Below are 25596 nucleotides of genomic sequence, written 5' to 3'. Positions count from 1 at the left end.
AGAAAGTGGGTAGAAATTATTGAATCATTAGAAAAAGAAGGAAGCAAAATCTAGAATACGAATCATGCCATAAAATGGCTTTCAACAGCTTAGCCCAACGAACATCTGTTTGGTACTTGCAAACGAATGACCTCGGCAATTACAAAATTTGTCTCCCAGAGAAAATTCGAAAACTGAGACCAGTGAGACCCTTGTTTCCATCCCTATGAAAATCGAGAACGGGCACAATTTTTCCTTATTTTAGGCCTAATACTAAGTAGGTAGAGGTACATTACATTAATCATCATCTTTCCTACCAGAGGAATATCTTGAATCTTGATCGACTGACGATTCATCAAACATAATTATGCAAATAAAAGCAAAACTTCGACTCGATGCGTTTTCTAACAGCGATCAAATGCTTCATGTCCATCGTCCATAACCTTTGACCATATTCTACGCGTATTAACGGTATTTCCATCTTCGCATGGAGTTGGATTCGTACTTACTACCTAGCTATACGCTTCAAGTCAAAATTTCGTACAACGAACCTAGGTAAATCTGGAAAGTTGTATAGGGAATGAATAACGTTACTTGAAACGAATTTCAAACGAGATCGATTGAAAACCTTTTGAAACAAATTACTTTAGCGAGTAATTTAACCATCTCTCGGATATAACCTCTGAACTGGTAAGATTTTACTGTTTTCACGCGACCATCAGATTGCTTCGAAGCGTGCGTGTCTTTAACTGTATCCACAAGGCGACCAAGCAAATCGATAAATTTAATTCATGCTTCTTACCTATATCTAATCTTCTAACAGAAAGCTCCGATCTCCAGACACCTACTACAAAGTGTTTTGCACAAAACAATAATAAAAATTCGTGACTCTTCAATTTCTTTTTACTTTTTTTTTCTTCATTCGATTCTAATACATCGTGACACAATTTGCCAACCTTTTTATAGCCAATTCGTAATGAAGATTTATGAAACAAGTGCACGATACGATTGCATTGCGAAAAAAAAACACACAAAACAAACAGGAAGAAAGCCAACAATAAAATTCCAGAATAACAGAGACATTTCATCATCAGTGGGAAGGTAGACTGATTTACAAGTTCACTGAAAAGCACTAAAATACACTGCACTAAACATTATGTGTACTGAGAAAAGGTAGTTAAGTTGAAGCTTATTCAATTCATAATGGAAATAGATAATCTTTGAAAAACCATCCCTTAACGCATCACGCATGCCAAATCATTCGTTAAAAAGCCATATTTTGGCTAATACTACATCAATAACAAAACCATGAAACCTAATTGATTGGTATAAATGATCATTTTTGTCCGTAGAAATAGAATTCGACGAAACGTTGGTTATTTTTGCTGGACGAATTGCGACATCCGAGATACTTACTTAAATTAGGTGAAACACTCGACGTGTTACTAGGAACGATATTCAAATCATTTGAGAACATTGATGCTTCATTACCATTTGTCAAACTAGACAGATCTTCCTCTAATAGAGAAGCTTCTGATGGGTATTCGAACGTTGTTGAGGTATCGTTGAACTGGATACGTAACTAGAACAAAAAGAAACATATACCTATTACACACCTGCTAAACTTATCACTACAATCAATAACCGTTTACAATACATAATAGGTAGGAGGTACTTTTACATTCATACGTGTAAGTAAGTACCTATAATATTGAATCAAGCAAAATTTTCTCCTGTTCGAAGCGAAAATTTGTCACGAAGATAGGTTGTAAATCTTCTCATCATAATTCGATCACCTTACGTCAATTTTCAATGTACAATTGCATACGAAATAAGCTATCATTGGTAACCGGTTGACATTCACCGAAACATGCGAGTACAATTTCCCATCAATAAGTAAACAATGTACTCGTACATCATTCAGATATAGAGCCATTAATACCAAAAAATCAATATTACTTATTTCAATAATTATTATACATCGACAGCTGATTTCCAATTGCAAATACGTAAGTGTACTTGGAAACGAGATCATAAATATCCTCAAAATTTCCACCAGCAAAAATAACGCAAACGATTTAAAATTGCCAACACACAGCCAAGCCATCGAGAAGAGACAGCCACATGCATTATAAAAAAAAAAAAAAAAAATACGAAACAACGAACTTCCAATACATAATCAACAAAGATGATACGATCAACCCATAAGTAGTCACGCTACGGCGATTCTTTTGTATAGAATAAAATCCATGAAATAATTTTCGAGTACTACGGATTTAACTAATGAAATAGGTTATTGCGCTGTCCGTATTATCAGGCGTATCCGAAAAATTACAACTAGAATCGTTAACTTCGTCAATTTACAATCAAAATGTTCGTTTTATAAAAACTGATCGCCCGTTTTACATAATTACTTCATCTGATGTGAAAAAACACGTGTTTTTTTTATCGTAGGTTAGTAAGGCTTTACTAGGTATAGTTACTATGTTCGTATTTTGAATTGAAAAAAAACGACAAAAAACTACCTACATCCTACTTAGCTAAGACCAAATAATTGTAAGAGAGGTGAAATAGGTACATTTATATCAACAGGCGTTGATGTGTTTCACAGCTCTAGAGTGGTACAAGAAGAGAGGGGCTGGAGGGGGCTCTGTTCTCAGCTGAATAATTTTCAAATGCATGGGGTAGGTGGGTAGGTAGTTTAGGAATAAATAAATAAAAAAAGGGAGGCCTTTCGTTTTCTTACAACAGCTCATGTTTTGTAGTAGAAAAATTGATTTAATGAAAATTCAAATTTTTCATTACAAACAATCGATTCAAATGGAATTTTTCAACTTCAATAAAATAAGTATCCCAAAAACAAACCTGGTGGTCGTAAGTTGGGGAAAGGCTGGATAGTCTGGACAGGTCAGTGTTGAAAAAAAAAAACTGTTTTTTTAAAAAAAGACAAAACAACCGGTTTTTTTTGTTCAAAACAGAGTTTTAAACTGCTGGATTCTCATGTGTTTTAAACATGTTTAAAATGTGTTTTAAACACGTTTTTAACACAAATTCATATGTTTTGGATTCAGTTTTTCAAATATACGTTATCCAGTCATCAACTTTTAAGATGTGACGTCATAAAATAGCTATAAGGCTCAAGAAATATTAAAAAATTGAAATGAAAACACAAAATTTGTCTTAAAAAAAGTATAGGAAGAAGTATGAAAATCTAAAAATTCAATTCCTTCAATTTCACTACTTTTTCAACGAGAAATCGAAAAATAACGTGTTTTTTTTAGGAAATTGGAGATGAAAAAAAAACTTGTTCAAAACAAAAAAAACATTTTAAACAGAATTTTGTTTTAAACACGGTCTGTGTTTTTCTCGGCGTTTAAAACAACGTTTTAAACATACAGTACTGTTTTAAACTGACAACACTGGGACAGGTATAAGATAGTGTGGAAGAATCAAGTTTCAAGACACGATTTACAATGACTACAATTTTTTAGCTTGAAAATAAATTATGTGATTTTATTTATAGAAAGGATTGCTTTCATATTTTCAAGGAGAAGAACACCTTAAACCCTGCAGAGGTGAAAAATTTCATCCTAGTAAAAAACTACTACCTGCCTTGCAAAAAGCAATTACAAGAATGTTAGCTCTTGGAATCATTCGTTATTCGCATCTGTGCTATATAAGTAAATATGTACATTAGCTCCTGTAGTTAAAAGAACGGAGACATACACCTTTGTCTTGATGCAGATGAGCTCAATAAGTACCTGATTAACGTCCTCACTGAGCCTAATACCATCAACAGCATGTTATACGATAACGCTGGAGATATGTTTTTCTGCACACTCAACTTTACCGCAGGTTTCTGGCAACTTAATAAGAGTCCGGAAAATTCACAGCCTTTCAAGTTGAAGGTCAAGTGTACAAATTTATGAGACTACCATATGGACTGAAAATTTCTTTAGGAGAATTTGTCCATAATAATAATATGATAAATCAAGTAATTGATAACGAAGACAGAATAACAAAATATGTTGATGATATTAGGTCTCAGGCACCACCTTTGAGGAAACACTTGAACAATTGGAAAATGTTTTTAAAAAATACGTTTTGTTCATTTTATTTGACACCTTTGACCATTTTAGTGATCTTCAATTGTTTTATAGCCATAATCTTTGTTCCTTTTAGACTTGTGTAGTGAAAATATGCAAAAAGTACGCAAAAATTTCAGTTAGAGTGATGTATTCTTGAAAAAGATTTTTCAAACTGAACCCGTTAATTCAAAACAAAATGAACCTAGTGATCAAAAAATACAATTTTTCTTTTTAAAAAATAGGCAAAATAAGTCATTTTTATAAAATTTATAAATTATTCCAGAAACAAATTTTCTTCATGACATTTTGGCAGTGTTGCGATTTTTTGAACAAAAAAAGTCTTAAATCTTAATTTTTGCAAAATTTTCATTGATATGCAAAAAAATACTACACGGAAAAAAAAAAGTATAGGTAATTTTTATTATTTTAGCACAATAACCGGATCCCATTCGAAAATACAGTAGAATTTATTTTAGAACTTGGTACTTTCAACTGGTCACACAAATTATTTTTAATGTGATAGCATGGTAAAAATTATTCCTCCATAATGACTTTTACTGTACCATTATAGTAAAAATAACACGAACCAATAATGTAAAAATTAATGTGTGGTGAAGAAAAAAATACTCCTCTTAAAGTAATTTTTACTATTTGAAAAGTAAAAATTATTCTATCGTAATAATTTTTACTATATTTTAATAGTAAAAATTACTCGAACCAATTGTGTAAAGATTAATAGGCGTTGAAGTAAAAAATGCTCGTTTTGAGGTAATTTTTACTGTTTGAGAAATAAAAAGTACTTGTGGTGAAGTAATTTTTACTTTGGAGCAATGATATCAATTTTCAAAATGAAATTTTAAAAAATTAAAATAAAGGGGAAGGGTTACGCTAATTTGAATTTTTTTTGCACCATTGGATAGTGCTCGATGTGGAGGATTTTTTGCAATTTTAATATCTTACGAAAATTTCCTAACCTAATGACCTAACGGGGAATCGAACCTGGTACCTTACGTTTTCCTAACTACCTAACTTAACTACTCGGCTATGACCACGCTATTAATAAACGAGGGTTAAAAGAATATATTTGTTTGCAAACGCGTGGTGCTATTTATCACGTTACTGTTTATTTATTGCGTGCAGTTTGATTGGATAGCGCTTTTTCACATGTTTGTGTGTGTATTTTCTGTGTTTCCGGGATATCGTATAAAATTTCAAGGTCTAAAGTGCGTTTTTCGATTTTTGGTGAATTTTTGAAAATCGAATTCAGGCCAAAAGTGAGAGAAAAAATCAAAATTTTACCAAATTGACCAAGAAAGCTGAAGTTTGGTATATACCCTATTTTCGACATGCCAAATCGATTGGAGACGGTTTCAACCCGTTTTGAGCAGTTCTGGAGCCTCCAGCAGGTTTTTGAAACTCGAAATTCCCACAAAATTCCATCAAATTGGAGTTGTAAAGCTAAAATTTATACTAAAAACTAATTTCAATACTCTACGAAGTACTGCAGGTGAATTTCAAGTCGTTTTGGATCCTCCAGCAACTGTTTGAAAATTCCTGAAGCCTCCAGCAGATTTTTGAAACTTTAAATTTTCACAAAATTTCATCAAATAGAGATGGAAAGCTGAAATTTACTCTACACTCCAATTTTAACACCCTCTGAAAACGACTTCTGGTGGATTTCAAGTCATTTTACAGCCTCTAACGACTTTTTTTAACATTACTGGAGCCTCCAGTAGATTTTTTAAACTTGAAATTTCCTCAAAATTTTATCAAACCAAGATGGAGAGTCGAAATTCATTCTGCAAACTAATTTCAATACGCTACGAAGTTGACTGCTGGTGAATTTCAAGTCATTTTAGAGCCTCCAACGACTGTTTTGAAAATTACTGGAGCCTCCTGTAGATTTTTGAAGATTGAAATTTCCCCAAAATTTTATCAAACCAAGATGGAGAGTCGAAATTCCATTCTGCAAACTAATTTCAATGCGCTACGAAGTTGACTGCTGGTGAATTTCAAGTCCTTTTGGAGCCTCCAGCAACTTTTTGAAAGGTTGTATGACGTTTTTTTGGAAAATTGAAATTTCAAAACCATTTGAAACCATCATGTAATCTGCGAAGTAAATTTCAGCTTGCCAACTCCATTTGATAATTTAATGTTGGGGAAATTTCAAGTTCCAAAAATCTACTGGAGGTTCCAGTAATTTTCAAAAAAGTCGCTGGATGCCCTAAAATTACTTGAACCCACCTGAAGTCGTCTTCAGAGGGTGTTAAAATTGGAGTGTAGAGTAAATTTCAGCTTTACATCTCCATTTGATGAAATTTTGTGAAAATTTAAAGTTTCAAAAATCTGCTGGAGGCTCCAGTAATTTTCAAAAAAAGTCGCTGGAGGCCCTAAAATTACTTGAACCCACCTGAAGTCGTCTTGAGAGGGTGTTAAAATTGGAGTGTAGAGTAAATTTCAGCTTTCCATATCCATTATTTGATGAAATTTTGTGAAAATTCAAAGTTTCAAAAATCTGCTGGAGGCTCCAGAACTGCTCAAAACGGCTTGAAACCGTTTCCAATCGATGTGGCATGTCGAATATAGGGTATATCCCACAAATTTCAGCTTTCTTGGTCAATTTGGTGAGATTTTGATTTTTTCCCTCATTTTTAGCCTAAATTCGATTTTCAAAAATTCACCAAAAATCGAAAAACGCACTTTAGACCTTGAAATTTTGACAGGTGATAAATTTTTGCATGATCTTTCGATCTACCTTTGTAAAGTTTGAAAAAGTTCGTGCAAGTCCTATGTTAAAACGCAAAATCTGCGATTTCGGCTGACCTGTCAATCAAAATGGCCGCCATTTTGTAAGTAAGACCAACTTTTTTTTGGCAAGTTTGCTTTAAAATGTTCCTCAGGATGTCCCCTTTAAGAAAAAAGTTGTCCCGGAGGATCGGCGGGGGGGGGGGGGTGTGCAATTACTCCTATTGTCATATGCCGGACTATTAATATTGACACAGTAATTCGTGTTTTCCATGTAGTAATAATTACTCTCACAATGCGTGATATTTACTTAGAAATAATAGTAAAAATTACTTTTATAACTGAGTAATTTTTACTTGGGCAGAATAGTGAAACTTTACTATCCGTGAATAGTAAAAATTACCGTTACAATCGCAACAGATAATACCACCTGGTGCAGTACTTTTTATTCAATCATACAATTTTATTTTTTACCAGAACAGAATAGTAAAAATTTACCATCCGTAAATAGTAAAAATTACATTGAATTTTGTGGAAAAAAATACTATACAGAAAAGTAATTTTTACTTTCATCACGAATTGAACCACGCGTTGAGTGATTTTTACTATGAGATTAGTAAATTTTACTATGAGGTTTGTAAATTCTACCTAATTTTGGGTAAAATATATTTTTTGGCGGACATTTATTATTTTTTAACAGGTAATTTATGTTAAAATTTTTTTCCGTGTAGAGAACGCTCAAATATACAGAAATATGCAGGTTTTTCCCCTAAAATATGCAATTTGGTTTGAAATATGCAAAGTAGGTACCTATGCAAAATGATATTGGGCTCATTCGTCAGGAAATTTCATGATTTGTGGGGATCTTATCAAAAATGTACTTTTTCTAGTCCATGGAAAAATATGCATTTGCTTTAATTTCATTTTTTTAAATTTTTTTCTGAAAAATTTCAAATACATATTTTATTAGATGAGACTTTTTGTTTTGATCATTTTCGTTTTTTTTTTTTTGGTCTAAGAAAAATCAAAATTTGAAAAAAAAACATTAAACTGTCGTGCCCTTGTCCAGATTATCACATTTCTGTGGGATCTAGACAAAAATGGAAAATTTTACAAAATTTACTGTGAGGGGCCTGCTGCATATTTTTTTTTCAAATTTTTACTCCAAAATGTAGGGTTTAAGGAGTACTTTGAAATCCCTCCCTGAAAAAAAAATTTCTTCAATTTTCAGAGCACAGTTCGGTAATGAAAAAAGGATCCAGACGATCCACCCTTTTCCATACCAAAAAAAAACACATATAATCACACTCTACTGATAAGAAATGTAATGCTCTAAAAATCAACAACCGAACCGTAATAAATTCGACGATACCTATTTTTCAAACAAAAAAAAAAAATCACCAGTTTATCACGAACATATCACACCAGAAACCAGAATGCATCGCACAAAGTGCACTTCATCAGCGTCAAAACATTGAAAAAAGAAACACTACAGAATCGTTCTTCTAAAAGCGAAGAATAAAAATACTTCAATTCAATTATCGATCCTCTTCATCGCGTCGATGCGTTTGAAAAAATCGATTTTATACAAGATAACAAATCGTACTTCGCCGAGGAAAAAAAATTAATCCTGATCAAACCGTAATATCAAATTAATAATTTAACGATGAAACCACAAACGAAGAAAAACCGTTTCGGGCATTTATTTATGTCAAATAACAAAGAATTAATAGCTCTCGTGGAACCGTACATTTTGGTTAGGAAATTTACGCTTCGTAGGTTATATAAGGTGCAAATTACCTATACTAATTTTCGTAGGTATCATTTTTCATTCTAGAAACGGAAAAAATTTCACTACGGATTGCAAGCTTTTCAAAATCTTCAATGAAAAATCAGACTGTGAACGAAACTTGAAACTTGAAAGTGTAGGTAGCTTCATCGTTAGTATACGAGTAGATATCGTGAGACATTTTTCACCCCATTAACAAGTATCTCAAAAAAATTATTTATCAAAATCTTCACTTCTCTTGAGTAAATTTTAATTCCATCGATGATAACAGTGTGATTATAAAATCTCGTTCGAAGAAGATATGCTACGTTTACATCTAATTAGATTATATACATTGTATAATTATTAGAATAAAATTTCTTGGGAATAATAAAGACCAGAAATGGGGAGAGAATTACACATACTGAGAGAAGAAGGAATGAGTAAAAAATAGTAGAACTTCATTATATTGTTGAGGAAACACTTCTACCTAATCGGTAATGATAATGAAGCAAGTGGTTTTTTCCAATAATTTTATAATCCGTCCACACAGCAAGGTAATTGCCTCTAAAAAAATTGATTCCCACCCTGAAGTCTTTCCGGAAAAGGCCGCTTCAAATTCTATTTCTAGCGCATTTAAGAAGTACCTTACCAACCCATTTGGAAATTGTTTACTCGAATTTCATTTATTTTTACTCAGAATTTTAGTTCAAACTTGAAATAATACTGATAATGATACTATCAGGTCAAGTTCAAGTGGATTCCGTCACACGAGTTGGAGTTACTATTTGTTTTGTTTTTCAAAATTGTTAAAGCTGTGAACTATTGAATTTCAGTTTTTTAAAAGTTATTTTTCGAGAAACGAATCAAGATAGCCATAACCATCTTCAATACATTCACTCCTCAAACAATGCTAAAATAATACTGAGACTGTCCGTTTGAGATGAAAAACGTAATGTTCTCGAATATTTACATTGTACTGTACATCTACTCTACTCCTGTCTGACTGGCATACAATGTACAAGTACACATGTCGTAATACATACAAAAATACTCTGTAACTAGAACTACACAATCATGTTATTACACACGCGAAGGCACAGATTTTCAAAATCTGCAACTCGACATTTTTAAAGAAACTACAAGCACATGTAACGTACCTAGTTATGACTAAAATATTAATGTAGGTAGGTACATCCGTAATACAACATCTAATGCAACTTAAACAAAATAGTGCGAAATTAACAACGAGTAAATTCTTCCTTTGTGTAAACAAAACATTGAATACTATTTTTTTCTACAGGCTGCTTCGGTATTTCCAATACTGACATGATTTTTTTTTTTTTTACAATCAAACAGTTTTGCAGCTGTACGTTTGATTTTATTATTATGATAAAATTGCTCGATTTTGATATACAAAGTACGAGTAAAAAACAAACCGATGAGGCAAACGAACTTCCGCGTCACGTTACATCAAAATAACTGCGTGATGTACGAGTTCCGTACCTATCTATCCACAAACGTACCAACTCGTATGAACATTATAATATTTGAATAATTTTTTACATCATTAAAATAATCACGCTACGGGCCCTTTCCTCTTTTCTATTCGAAAAAATAAACTATGTACCCAGTCACCCACTACCTACTAGGGCACTGAGAAAAACATCGTTTATGATACCTATCTAATATCTATCTACTCATAATTCCCATTTTCAACTTATGTAGGTATACCTAGTTACCTACCTACTAATGTATACCCATGTACTTTCCAGGACTATAATTTGGAAATTCATTATAAGTAATTGAGTAGATGTGTACATGAAAAAGTGAACATACAGTATAACAAGCCAATATAATTAAATTGAATAACTGAGCAGAACGTAAAATTTTGATAATTACATCAAACTAACAATTTGTCGTTGGCACACTGATTTTTAGAACTGGAAAAAGCTACATCGAAACAGCATGCAAAAATTTATCATCAACATCAACCAAAATTTCAAGTGCTAAAGTGAACCTATTTTTCGATTTTTGGTGAATTCTTGAAAATCAAATTTACCTACTTGTAGATTAAAAATGAGAAAAAAATCAAAATTTTACCAAATTGACCTAGAAAGCTGAAATTTGGGATATATCCTACTTTCGACCTGTCAAATCGAGTGGAAACGGTTTCAAACCGTTTTGAGCAGTTCCAGAGCCTCCAGCAGATTTGTGAAACTTGAAATTTCCACAAAATTTCATCGAGTGAAGTTAGAAATCAGAAATTCACGCTGCGTTCTAACTTGAGCACTCTATTGAGTCGACTGCTAGTAAGTTTAAGTCATTTTGGAGCGTTCAGTGACTTTTTGAAAATTTTTGGAACCTGCAGCAAATTTTTGAAACTTGGATTTGCACAAAATCTCACAAAATGCTGGAAAGCTGTAATTCATTCTGTATACTGATTTCAATACGCTCTGAAGTCGACCACAGGTAGATGTCAAGTCGTTTTGTGGAGCTTCCGGCGACTGTTTGGAAATTACTGGAGCCTCCAGAGGATTTTTCAGTGCTTGAATTTTACCAAACAGAGTTGGAAATTCAAATTTTACTTTGCACTCCAATTTCAACATGTAATCAAATCGACTGCAGGTGAGTTCAACATATTTTGGAGCCTCCAGTGACTTTTTAAAAATTTTTGGAGCCTCCAGTAGATTATTGAAACTTGAAATTTTCATAAAAGTGCAGCTTGGATTTCGGATTATCAACTTCAGTTGTCATTTTGTGGAAATAGCAAGTTTCAAAAATCTGCTGGAGGCTCCAGAACTGCTCAAAACGGGTTGATACCGTTTCCAATCGATTTGGCAGGTCGAAAATGAGATATATATCCAAAATTTCAGCTTTCCAGGTCAATTCGGTAAAATTTTCATTTTTTTCTCATTTTTGGCTTAAATTTGATTTTCAAAAATTCACCAAAAATCGTTTTTGCATGCTCTGTCGATCTAGCTTTATCCAGTTCAAAAAATTTCGTGCGAGTCCTATGTTGGAAAGCAGAATTTGCGATTTCCGATGGCCTGTCAATCAAAATAGCTGCCATTTCTTTTTATTGGTATGTTTGCTTTAAAATGTTCCTTAGGATGTCCTCTTTGAGAATTATTAACCCGGATGATCGGTGGGTGGGGGGGGGGAGAGGGAGTACAATTATTCCTATTGTCATATTCCGGACTATTTACAAGAAAAATTGTAGATATGAATTAATCTGAAGCAGCTCAACTCTAATCTAAGTTACGATTAAATTTATTCCCATTCCGATAAGTAGATATCTGTTTACTTTTTTGTGTACGAAGTGAACACAAATAATAAATAAAGTTTAAATATAAACTTGGTATCAAAGTTTAATGGTCTTTGATCTGAATAATAGTCACATTAACATATGTAAATTTAATTGTATATGGTCTCGTGGGAAATTGTTCATTACCGAATCTGATAATGAAAACTGGACTATTTTCACGTCAATTTATCTGTGCGGTTCGATCTGATCAGAGAACAGAGAACGCCAAAATCATCACTAGAAGTTCATCTTTAAAACTCGAGATCTATCGATATATCTACCCTCTAAATGGCTAGAAATTTTGAAATACATTTTTCAATGCGGAAATATCAACAATAAAATTTTTAATCAATAGCTACCAACTAACTACATTAATTTCATGCTTTCAACTTATTGGCTCGGTCACGCGAGCAGCATATTTCAATTATTCTAAGGTCTGTGTCGAAAAAAACAAAAAAAAAAAACCTAAAAAAGATCTTGACCCAAACTATTTCACAAAACACTGAGTATAGTAGCTTACGTATGAGATTAAATGACCCATTAATTTTACCGGGATTATCTACATACATTAACTGATTATCGAACTCTCTCTTTCTCTACGGAAAATTCCAAGTCCACCATCGCAACATTATGTTGTTAAAACAAAGCTTCCAAAAATTCTAGTACTTCCGTTCAAATAATAGGTACTGGTACATAGGAAGAGAAAAAAACCAGCACGATGAACCACAGTACCTACTCGTATCATCAGATTGGTGACATTAAAATGATTCCTCGTATTCGCGACAATATCGCTACCAAATCATTTGTACGTACATCTACATACATCGAACGAGACAAAAATTTTCTTTCGTATATATCAAGATTTTGATTAACGTGTAAAGTGACGAATGAATAGGTTTATTTTTCAACAAAGAGAGAAAGTTGATGAACGACACCAGTCGGTACATAATGTTAATACTTATGCATGTTTCTCGTTGTAAGTAATTAAGCTAAAAAAAAAAAAAAAAAAAAAAAAATACAACAACGAAAAAATGAATTAAGTATGATATTCAAACAGCCGATTTCATCAACCAATTAACGTTTCAACCTATTGAAAAAACGTAACCAAAAAAATTTCAACGTCGAATTGGTTAGTTTTTTTCAGTCAATTGCAATTTCTCATTTTTCCAACATGTGCAGTTTAGGTGCGTAAAAAATCGCATTTGCTTCCGATCGTGATAGCAAATTTTAATTAAATTTAATATCGTAACAGGTCAAAATACCAGGCAACATATTTGTATTTGCTTCGTCAATTAATAAGCTACAATGTTAACAGGCGTTGATAAGAGCAAATATTTAAATCATGTTCGCGAAATTATTTCCGACAAACGGTACATTTCAGATAACTCGACTGCAGAAATCATCCGATTACATGCGAGTCGTTGGCGCGCGATCAAAAAAATAAATCTACAGTGGCGTAATTTGCACGCGTGCTACGATATTTAATCCCACACACTGAGTCGATGCAGCGACTTATACATATACCCGTAAAATATATGATGAATTTTATAATCGACGACAAACGACAGGAGAAAAAATTCAGTTCGATGATTAACTATCAAAATTCTCGCCCGGTTAAGTACGAGTATTATTTACCCGATACCAATAATAATACTCACTTTCACTGAGTCGAAACATTCTACGAGAGATGAAAGTCTTAAAACCCCTACCAGGCTACCAACAAAATAATTACGAAATTTTTAATATTTTAGTTGTTGACGAATTTCATCGTCGATTGAAAATGACAAGTAAGTAGTCTCGTTAATTTATTTGATATTGGTTCGAGTATCGATCAAAAAGGTACCGCTATCGAATTTATCAAAAATATCGAAAACATAGTGAAGGAACGACTGGATCTGATTATTTGAAAATTTGAAATTAACATCAGTAACTTAAACCGTAGCAGAGCACATGAAGGATCTGCTCAAAGATGTAGTAGAAGTATAACCAAACTGTGAAGACACGGTTACAAAAATCAAAATATTATTCTATGTGCCCCCCCCCCCGGACATATGATTCCCACGACAAGTTTTCAATTTGATTGAGATTCCAGAAAGAATTGAGTTGGTCAAATATGTCTCAATTATGAGGTTAATGATATACTTGGGCTAAAAAAATTATTTTCATAAATTTCTTCAAAATTTTATATTTTGTCTCACAGTCCGGCATATGACAATAAGAATAATTGCACCCCCCCCCCCCCGGATCTTTTGAGACAACATTTTCCTTGATCGAGACATCCTAAAGAAGATTTTGAGGCAAACTTGCCAAAAAAAAAAAAAAAAAGTTGGCCCTACTAACAAAACAGCGGCCATACAGATTTTGCTTTTCTACATAGGACTCGCATGAAATTTTTTGAACTGTACAAAGCTGAATCGGAAGAGCATGCAAAAATTCATCACCAGCCAAAATTTCAAGTGCTTAAGGGAATTTTTCGATTTTTGGTGAATTTTTGAAAATCAGATTTATGCCAAAAACGTGGGGAAAATATCAAAATTTTACCAAATTGACTTAAAAAGCTGAAATTTGAAATGTATCCTATTTTTGATCTGTCAAATCGATTGGAAACAGTTTCAAACAGTTTTGAGCAGTTCTGGAGCCTTCAGCAGATTTGTGATAGGTACTTGAAATTTTCACCACATTTCATCGAGTAAAGTTGTAAATCCAAAATTCACGCAGGGTGCTAACTTAAACACGCTATCAAATCGACTGCTAGTAAGTTTAAGTCATTCTGGAGCTTTCAGCAACTTTTTGAAAATTTTTGAAGCCTCCAGTAGATTTTTGAAACTTGAGATTTCCACAAAATCTCACGAAATGCTGGAAAGCCGTAATTCATTCTGTCGTTTTGGAGCCTCCGGCGACTGTTTGGAAATTGCTGGAGCCTCCAGATGATTTTTCAATGCTCGAAATTTCCTTAAAATTTTACCAAACAGAGTTGGGAATCCAAATTTAACTTTGCACTCATGCACTCCAATTTCAACATGTGATCAAGTCGACTGGATGCGAGTTTAATACATTTTGGAGCCTGCAGTGACTTCTTGAAAATTTTTGAAGAATCCAGTAGATTTTTGAAACTTGAAATTTCTTTAAAAGTGCAGCTTGGATTTCGAATTTTCAACTTCAGTTGTCATTTTGTGGAAATAGCAAGTTTCAAAAATCTGCTGGAGGCTCCAGAACTGCTCAAAACGGTTTGAAACCGTTTTCAATCGATTTTGCAGTTCGAAAAAATCGGGTACCTATAACTACCTATATCCCAAATTTCAGCTTTGTAGGTCAATTGGATAAAATTTTGATTTTTTTTCTCATTTGTGGCTTAAATTTGATTTTCAAAAATTCACCAGAAATCGAAAAATGCACTTTAGTGCTTGAAATTTTAGCCGGTGATGAAATTTTGCATGCTCTTTCGATCTAGCTTTGTCCAGTTCTGTTGGAAAGCTGAATTTGCGATTCCAGGTGACCTGTCAATCAAAATAGCCGCCATTTTATGTAGTAGAATCACGTTTTTATTGGTATGTTTGCTTTAAAATGTTTTTAGGATGTCCTCTGTGAGAAAAAAATTAACGCGGGAGCCTTCAGCAGGTTTTTGAAGATTGGAATTTCCACAAAATTTCATCATTGTGACCCACTCTGACAAAACCGACCGTTTCGACAAAAAAAAGTGTCCAAAATAATGATGTTTAAAATGAGTTTTAAGGGTTGAAAGATCAGATTTTTGAGAAAAAAACATTTTTTGAAATTTTGTCGAAATGGTCGGTTTTGTCAGAGCGGGTCACAAATGCAGTTAGAAAGCAAAATTAATTTTGTAAACTAATTTCATTACGCTATGAAGTCGACTGCAGGTACACGGAAAAAAAGGAATTGTATTTTTTACTATTTAAGTGGTAAATTTTACAACAATTGTGGTAATTTTTAACACTAAAATGGTACTTTTTACCATATTTTCTAGTAATTAACGGATACTACGATTTGGAATTGTATTTTTTACCATTTTTAGAAGTAAAAAATACTATGTAGTAGAATTTACCAACTCTATAGTTAAAAGTACAATGTAAAGTAGTAGATTATACTATAAATGTCGTAAATTCTACTATGAATGAAGTGCATATTACTACTGAAATATTAAATTTAACCATTAATATAGTAATTATTACTATTGACTTTTGTAAAAGGTTTAAAGTACTATTCTTCAAAGTAATTTCTAATATTATGATGGTAAAATTTACCATTTATATGGTAATTTTCATGAGGTGAAAACCTGAAAACATGGAGAAATGTGATTTCAGTTATTTGACTTATGTTGTTTAAAACTATAAAAACTACTGTTCATTTTTTAAGCTCAATTCAACTACTTATTTACCAATATTGTGTCTTTCATATCAATGTTTGTGCATCGTTTTGTTTTAAGTAATGATTAATGAAGTACCCTAATAGTGAACATGCATTTTTCGAGATATTTGACTCGTGTTGTTTAAAAGTACTGTTGAGTTATCTGATGTGTGTAGCTTAAAAGATATGTACTGTAAGTACCTATTACGTACACATTTACTCTTATATCAATGCATGTTTGTGTAATATGGTTAAACTACTTTTGTATGCAAGTGATAGATTAGTACGCTCTATGAACTTGAAACAGTCAAATTTCACTACTTTAACAGTTAATATAGGATCTGACGACATTTTGCCTTTCTGAAAGCAGTAGTTTTTGACTGGATTTTCAGTAAATATTTACTGCTCATCAGTCAAATGTGAAGTATTTACTGAATAATTAGTCAACATTGAAGTATTTACTATATCCAACTGTCAAAAATGTGGTCAGCAGTAAAAATTTTTTAAATAAGTAGCTGATTTAAGAAGTATTTTTTTCACTGTTTATCCCAGTGACGACATTTTGCCTTCCTAACAGTGAAATTTGACTGTTTCAAGAAATCTATTTTCAATCTTTCGTTTAGTTCATCATCATGTATTCATGTACACCTATAATCATTAATTGCTTTGTTGAATGATGGTTAAAATTACAAAAAAAGATAGTAGTTTTGGAACAGTCGCAAGAAATAGTAAAATTTACCATGAATATCGTAATAATTACCACATTCTTGGTAGAAATTACTACATGTAATAATTACTTTTACAAAAAAAAATAGTAAAATATACTATAGTGTTAGTAATAATTACCAACGCTATAGTATATTTTACTATTTCTTTTTGTAAAAGTAATTATTATTACATGTAGTAATTTCTACCTAGAATGTGGTAATTATTACGATATTCATGGTAAATTTTACTATTTCTTGCGACTGTTCCAAAACTACTATTTTTTTTTGTAATTTTTACTAAGAATATTTTTTTCCGTGTAGATTTTCATTGTAAGTGTGTACTTATTTGAAATGAGATTTTTGACTCAGCTTTCAGAATTATCAAAAATCGTAAAAAAAAATAGTGATTTTTCTTATTAAGATAACGTTGTTTCACATCTCGAATCCCACTCTGTGTTTTTCAAAGCGTCTGCATCGCTGTCCCTCGCAATCAATTTTATTTTCTATTCCAGAATTTAAATCTTGAGAAAATCATTGTTCCAATTTGAAAAAATGTCACAGCTGAGAAAAATGAATTTTTTGTATCAAAAATGATCTTGAATAGATATTTGAATTTTACCTAAACATTCGAAAGATTTTGCCCTCACTTCGCTCGCCTCAATTTTCTACAATTATTATATAAAATTACTGATTGAATTTAGGAAATGTCAAAGACTAGCGAAAATCAAAATCGACTTTTCGCCTAAAAAGTAATGCTATATTCAAGTTTTCGATTATTGAATTTTCAAAACCTTTCTCCTTCGCTTTGCTGGGACCAATTTTCTTTTCTTGTTTAAAACTGAAATTACAAAAAATTATTGTTCGAATTCTAAACATGCCAAGGCCAATGAATCAGCTTCTGACTTCAAAATAATAATATTGATGAATTCACTAGGTCGGTATTTTTTGAATGATATTTTGGAGAAATTTTCTCCTTGCCTCGTTCGGTTTTTGTGATTGCTTTGAAATTAACAAATGTTCACACCAGTGTTCGTACCTGACGTTTTCTGAATAAAAATTGCGGAAAATATGAGGGGGGGGCTTAAAATTGTGCAGAAATGTTTTTTTAATGGTAGTGAAAAGGTAGTGTTTTCCTCTTGAAAAATCCAAAAGTAGCTGGAAGCTTCAACACGACTTGAAACTGCTTGCAGTCGACTTCATAGCGTATTAAAATTAGTTTGCGGAGTCAATCTTGTTTTTCCAACTGCATTTGATCAATTTTTTGACGAGATTTTGTGGAAATTTCAAGTTTTAAAAATCTACTGGAGGCTTTAAAATGAATAACGTTTAGGTCAGCATGTACCACCATTTTCAATAAATTTCCTCTGTGTAGTTGTAAAATGGGATACTTGGTGCGAGGTGTTGTCAATTTTCGAACCACAATCAAATGGGAAAATATGATAACGAATAATGATCGAAATTGAAAGGAAAACGGAGAGAAAACTGAGGAAACAAATACATCGTGACGAAACATATCATTATTCATATTCAGCTTCCGAACGCGCACATGTACAATACGTTCACTAAATACACGAGTAGGAAGTCAAGTGTAATGCTTCAAAGCCGATGAAAGTTATCCGCTAATTAATTCGTGTACGGCTAAACATGGGTGCATAAATATAGTCTTTGACACTGTGAGGTTTTCATTTTTCAATCATAACCTTTAAAAAAACCATTGTTGAATGGAATAAAACACTAATACGAGAAGAGTATGTACGAACTTACACGACGAAAATGAATTTGTTGATGAAGATGACAGATGAGTAAAAACGTTCCATTGCTCCATTCTTAATGCTCTTCCAATACTAAAAACTATGGAGTCATAATCTCCATTAAAAATTTAAAAATGATGTACAGAACTATTTTTCCTCAACACCGGTTATGTAATTCTTGTGGCAACGATGTCACCACAACTTCATCAAACTCGAAAACTTTATAGTGACATAGATACATTTCCCCTCCACCCAAAATTTTAAATTCAATACATATCTACAATCAACACGATTGAGCATTTACGTGATAAATATTTGTTTAAAAGTTTTTCATTTGTTTATCGATAAAACCAGGCCATGTGAGTTTATCAACCTTTACTGATGATAAAAGAGGAAGTAGGTAGTACAAAATCCGATTCTTAATAGTCCGGAAAGTTTTTAGGCGTGCATCACACTTTCGTAAAAATTATGAAATTCCTCACAGAATAAAATTCCAACATAAGAGTTCATTGAAGACGAGTCGTATAGAATCATCCAATAATTCTAGATGTCAGTTACTCATTTTCTAATTAAATATACAATGTTGATAACATCATTCAAATTCTCAGCTCTTTTCAAAGATGAAACGTTTTCCAAATCTTCGGTGAATTATGATTAATGTTTTTATCATTACCTACTCATCGGAGTTTACACAACTTCAACATTATTCCATATTAGTTAATCCTTAACGCATTAAATCGGAAAACCTTGATGGAAACACTTTAATTATAACCTTTTTCTCGGTACTGCGGGGTCGTTCACAGAAACAAAGAAACTATACGATAATAAAATTACATAAAAATCAAAACCATAACGTTATTTTTCAATGTTATTACCAATTTTCTAGTGAAAAAAAAAATGAGAATCTAGACGTGCAATAAATTCGGCAGGTTGAATGCTGATAATATTTAAGTACAGTATAGGTAAGGCACTTACATCATTTCTAAAAGTTACACTCGTCGTCGTACTAACCGAGTTGAATAATAATTCGCGTTATATTTGTTAACTGACGTGTGAAAAAGGCCGTCCACAAAGAAGGCGAGGTGAAGGGAATAAAACATCATAACTTGTCATTTAAACATAACATCAATTACATCTTGGTCATCATCGCATCGTCCTAAATTTCTCAAATCTCTACCTCCTATAGGAATATTCGATACGTATATGACGAGTACACGACGATAAACGCGTGTAAAAAGGTAATGCGCAACCGTCGACATATTCATGTCAGTCGGTACGCTTCGAAACCCATTTGATGGCTATTTCATAGCGTATATTAAAACAATCAATGCTCAATTTATATACACAAAGGAACTGTTAACACGGTCATACGAGTATACAGTATAACAATCTCGTTCTTAATATCGCCAATTGAGGCGGCCAGACATAATGGAGCGGTCAGTCGAAAGTAAATTCAAAAAAAAAAAAATGAGATAACTGATAAGTGCCTATAGGGTAGACATACGCGTGTTTATTTTCCCTTCAATTAAGGCTCAATATATCGTTTGAGTATTTTATTTTACACACTACGATGGTTAGATAATGGAAAACAAGATCGAAACATTGGAATAATTTCGTGTTTACGCCTACGTTACTAAAAATCGTTAATTACTCTCAGTTTATTATCATAATTCTTACGACTTACGAGAAATAACGTTGTTATGTATTTACAGTGTACCTAGCTTGAAAAAGTCATCGGTGCTTTCAATTTACCAAAAATTGATGAACAAAATTTAGCTACAAAATTACATAAAACGTTGTTGAAAGTTACCTACAAAACAATTTAAAATGACCAAAAAAATGATGAAATGTTTCCGAATTGAAACCTGAGAATCTGGCTAAAATTGTATCAATTATTGAACATTTCCAAAATTTGATCAAATATCATCAAAATTGAATGTTTAGTATTACAGGGTGTCTCACGGTCATGGAAGTCATGAAAGTCATGAATTTTGATCGAAACACACTTGAAAATTTTTTAAAAAGCCCTTAACATGAAAAAAATGAAATTTTGTTCAAAAAATCAAAAAAAAATGAAAAAACTGAAATACCTTTTTGTCTTTGTCTACAAATTGAAAAACATTTCCTCGCAGTTTGAAGTTATTCAATTTTTTAGCAAAATTTTTGTGAAAAAAATGATGGCTATTGCAGTAGGTTCGACAGATATTATAAAGTTGAAAGTTTCAGCCCGACATTTTATGACTTGGAACCTGTTCTAATTGATCAAATAAAGTCAAACTTGGGAAACGGGGGTTTCTCGAAAATCATATTTGACCCCTGGAGTGGCGATAGTAAAAATTGAAAATTACAGAAAGGTCATTTTTTCAGAAAAGCATAATTATTTTGGCTCCCAATGAACGAAAAGGGTCCAAAATCAAACCATTGGTCACTATACCATCCCTGCGATCAACATATCCAAATTTCAGCTTCCTAGGTCATCCCCACCTCATTTAAGTTGGAAAAAATCTTATTTTACCCCTATACAAGGGGCGGTAGAAAAGTAAAGATCCATATTTTTTTTCTCAATGAAGAAATCAGATAAAGTAAAAAACTTAATATATTTCAGAAACTACATTCTTTCAGCTATTTTTTGACATATTTACTTCAGCGATTAACACATTTTGTCACATCTTGACGTGAGTTTTAAAATACCTCCTCCTAACAATTTTCATCCAACCCCATTAAGATACACAATTTTTAATATTGCTATTTTTTCTTGCTAGGTGGTGAATAAGTGCGAATAACGCTTCTAATTTACCAATAAATCACCCCCCCCCCCAATCAGATACAGTGATTTTGAAGTTTTTTCTGTCCATTTTAGCACAAGTACATCTGCCAGCCCAAAGAGATGATCTGAGTGCCTTTTTGTCATTCAACTTTATGGCCCTTTCACGGACCAAAGACCACCACTTATGCAGATGTTGAACACCTGTACCCTTACATCCATACCTCTGGATCAACTAAGGATAAATTTCAGTTGAGGGTTTGCCGTCAAAGGACAAAAGCCCTTTTTCCATTTTTTGTACCTGCATATTAGATAGAATTTTATTATTTTTTTTTCATGAATTGAGTTATAATAAGTCTTAAGGCTTTTGTCCGCCTTTATTTTAATTTTATTTTTTTTAGTTAGAAAATACGTATCAATGTATATTTTTCTACACATCACAAATTTGAATCGTATATTTTCATCAATCAAATTAGAAAAATTGTTTTATTTTTTTGACACTGAATTCATCATTTATGCAGTCATTATTTTACTGAATTACATTATCAAAATAAATATTCATAATTAAATGATTTTGTAATGCTTTAAATGGCGGGGTCACATTCTCTTTATATCAGTAAATTTTATATTTAAATTTTTAAAGTTTTTAAGCTCATGAATATCCTTCAAGTCGGTGGGCGGGGGGTAAGAATTCTTTTAAAAGATTTTTTTGGGGATATCATAAATTTTTTTTTGTAGTTATAAGTTAAAGCTACCCCACTTGGAGTATAACTTTTTCGTATTACTTTTATTGAGCAAGGTTCTGGAAATTTTGCTGAAAAAACAAATACTAGGAACCAATAATTTTCGTATCTTGCAAAAAATGTCAGTTTTTGACTTTTTTGTTTCGCATCTCTAAGGACTGTATATCCATTTAGTGTGATATCGATGGTATATAGACCGTTTTTGAGAAAAGCTTAGAATATGAGAAATACTCGGCTGCGAAATTGTACCCCTCTAATAAACAAAATTGTTATCAAATCATATATGGGGAGTGGAAATGCACCTTTTGCTTTTATTTTTAACAAATAAAAGAAAATAAAGTACTTATTTATTTTATAAATGAAACAGGGCAACTGTACACGGTTTGAAGTGTGTTCAAATAAAATTCCATTATAATTGGTGCAATATTCGAAGCTGCAGGTATGTCTAAAGTGCGGTCAAAAATGGAAAATCAATGCCAACAATATTTCGAAAATCAAGTACTTCTTTAGGCAAATGTACATCTTTGAATATGGCACCAATAAGGCTGAAATTTGAATCAAATGTACTTCGAATATCGCAGAAGTGCCTTTTCGTATTCGTAAACCTGTAAGTATTCATTTTTGGTAATATTTTTCATTAGTAGAGTGATGATTTCTTTCAAAATTAGTCATTTCTTACAATCTTTAAACATATCCAAAATTTTAAGTAATTGAATTACAAAACTGATTTTTTGGAGGAATATGTAATTGGTGATAGTGAAGTGATTTTTGATGTTTAAAGCAAATTTTGAAAATTTTTAGGGGGCAAAAAAGGGGGGTGGAGGGTCAATTTTCAAAAATTTTCAATTTTTTTGTTTTATTCCGAACTGGATGGTAAATCAAAGCCACATTTCAAATTTCAGAAAATTTGGTTCAGCCAATCTTTCTATCTTCAAGTGAGTGTGTAAAATGAATTTTACCAAAATGACTACAAAAATGGTATTTCAAACTTTGCAATTATTCATCAAAGAAAAATGGTTCTTATGTATTCTAAAAGTTTTTTAAAAAATAAGAAAAACGGTGTTCTTACTTTTTAAAATAAATGTATAGTTTCTGAAAAAATTACATTAACGTAATGCTTTAATAGTGTCCCAAATAATTTGAGAATATAACTCCGCGGTGTTGCCCTCGACCGTGGGAGGGCGGGGGGGGGCAACACTACCGCGTCGCCTGATTCTCTGCTACCATTTAAAATGACTGTATAAATGAGCTTTGATTCATAGCAAGTACATTTTAATGTTTTACTTTTGAGTATCAATAATAAACTAAATCATAACAGAATACATACAATGGGAGGGTGCCACTTGAGTGCTTTTTGCAGGGTTAAACCTTCCTACCTCATTTGACTGCTTTCCAGGATCATGAAAGTGGGTTTTTGGACTATTTTACGTGTTTTTCGACTTTTAGTAAACCCTGCAGCCCCTCCAAATTGACCTAGAAGTTCCAAATTTTCAAAGTACGATGAGAGGATGTGCCTGAAGTGTCTTTTGCAGGTTTCGACCTTCCAATTCCATTCGATTCCTTTCCAGGGTCTGAAAAGTGGGTTTTTGGACTGTTTTATGTATTTTTCGACTTTTAGGAAAGCCTGTAGCCCCTCCAAATTGATTTTGAGGGTCTACAATTTTTACAGTACGATGAGAGGATGTACCTGAAGTGCCTTTTGTAAGCTTCAACCGTCCGATCCTATTTAACCCCTATTCTGGGTCAAAAAAAAGTGCATTTTCAGGCCATTTCACCAATTTTATATAATATGTGTTAAATGATCTTTAGGACAGCCTGTAGCTCCTCCGAAGTGGCCTGGGCCTTCCAAGTTTTTGCAGTACAATGGTAGGAAGTTGCTGAAGTGCCTTTTGTAGGTTTCAATCTTCCTAATATAATTTTAATTTTTCAAATCGTCTTTAAAAAGCCCACGAAGTTTCCTGTATACAAAAACTTGGCTCTCACATAACGGCCGGCTGCTACGACTTTTTTTTGGAGGGGGGGGGGGGGGGGGGGGTATTTTCGTGTGGTAAAAATGTGAAAAATAGGTCATGAAAAAGTCATGATTTTTTGTCTAGCAAATGTAGCCTACACTACAGCACTTTTTGCTAAAAATTTCAGAGACAAAAATATCTGCTCTTTCTAGTTTTGAACGAGCTCAGATTCATCTTTGTAGCTTTATTAGAATTCAATTAGACAAACTCATTATCAGCTACTTCTATTCGCTGCAAAAAAATTGATTATACTTCTTTTAGGATACACTGTATACCTATAACAAATTTTTATACGCAACGATCGTTCCTAATCTTTATGCTTTGATGATATCACGATAAGATTTTTTGTTTGAATTTTTGGAGCTGTATAAATAAATATCTAGTAGCGCGATGCATTTTAACGCCTAAATTATCTCCAATTACTCAACAACGCATCATCATACTTGCACTACGTATTATAAAAACCCAGACAGACTATAACTGATCAGATCGTTAAATAAGAGAGAGTAGTTTGAATCTTGATTTATACCTACCGATTTAGTTCCAGTTGACATTACTCTAATTATAAATTCACTATTAATTCTCGCGATGAGTTTTTTTTTTCTTTTTGAAATTTTACTTCTTAAACCGCTAGACGACTAATCAGTTTTATGGTAGGTATATTTCGCGTCATCTTCATCGTTATAATCCATTTCTTAATTAATCAACTGTGATAACGTAGAATATTATGGTGACAAATTGATCGAACGCGGTTTCACTTTCAAACGCAAATAAGCGTACCGACCAAAACAATTTTCAGTTCAATTATCAAAAATAAGTACCTATTAAAATCCTTACGCAGGTTAATTGCTTCTTCCAGTCTGCCACAATATCCGATACCTATACAAAAAATACCTGAAAAATATTCGTATCTTGTATACCTGCGCACAATGTATGAGTAGGTATAAGTTACATGATGGAAGTGTAACTAGATTCGTCATCATTTTCAAGATTATTAAATTAAGTAGGGTTTTCAATTAACAACTAGGAAAATACAGTCTTATTCCACGGCGATGAAAAGGAAGCGGTAATTTACAGCATATTTCAAATAAAACACGCAGCAATTAATAATTCGCTAATTTGGCACTTTCTATAATACCGCACGAGGCTGTTTTTTTTCCTTCAACATTCACGAATAATTGCATTACTTATAATATTGTGCTCTCGTTATTAAAGATTTTAAATTGTTTTAGTAATAAATATCCGAGAAGAAAAGCGTGTAATTTTATTTGTCGAAAAGATACCCCACTCGGTACAATGCAATACCAGAATACACAATACGAGTAATACTAATCGAGTTCGATGTTTTCAAAACTGATTTGCAAACT

The 25596-nt window shown here is 32.5% G+C and overlaps 1 protein-coding gene across 2 annotated transcripts in view; it reads right to left on the bottom strand.

Moving 5' to 3' along the window:
* LOC135841158 (uncharacterized) overlaps positions 1-25596 on the bottom strand; it is a 56385-nt gene that overhangs the window by 9184 nt on the left and 21605 nt on the right. The window contains exon 3 of one of the 2 annotated variants that reach the window (XM_065357988.1): positions 1471-1561. In XM_065357988.1, the coding sequence (XP_065214060.1) occupies positions 1471-1561 (91 nt within the window). Of the gene's footprint in view, positions 1-1395; positions 1562-25596 lie in introns of both variants that reach the window. The other variant, XM_065357987.1, reaches the window with a different exon arrangement.

Source organism: Planococcus citri, chromosome 3 (genome assembly GCF_950023065.1).
Source record: "Planococcus citri chromosome 3, ihPlaCitr1.1, whole genome shotgun sequence".
Lineage (NCBI taxonomy): Eukaryota > Metazoa > Arthropoda > Insecta > Hemiptera > Pseudococcidae > Planococcus > Planococcus citri.
Note: the sequence above shows the minus strand (reverse complement) of the source record. Positions and strands in the feature narration are given on the sequence as shown.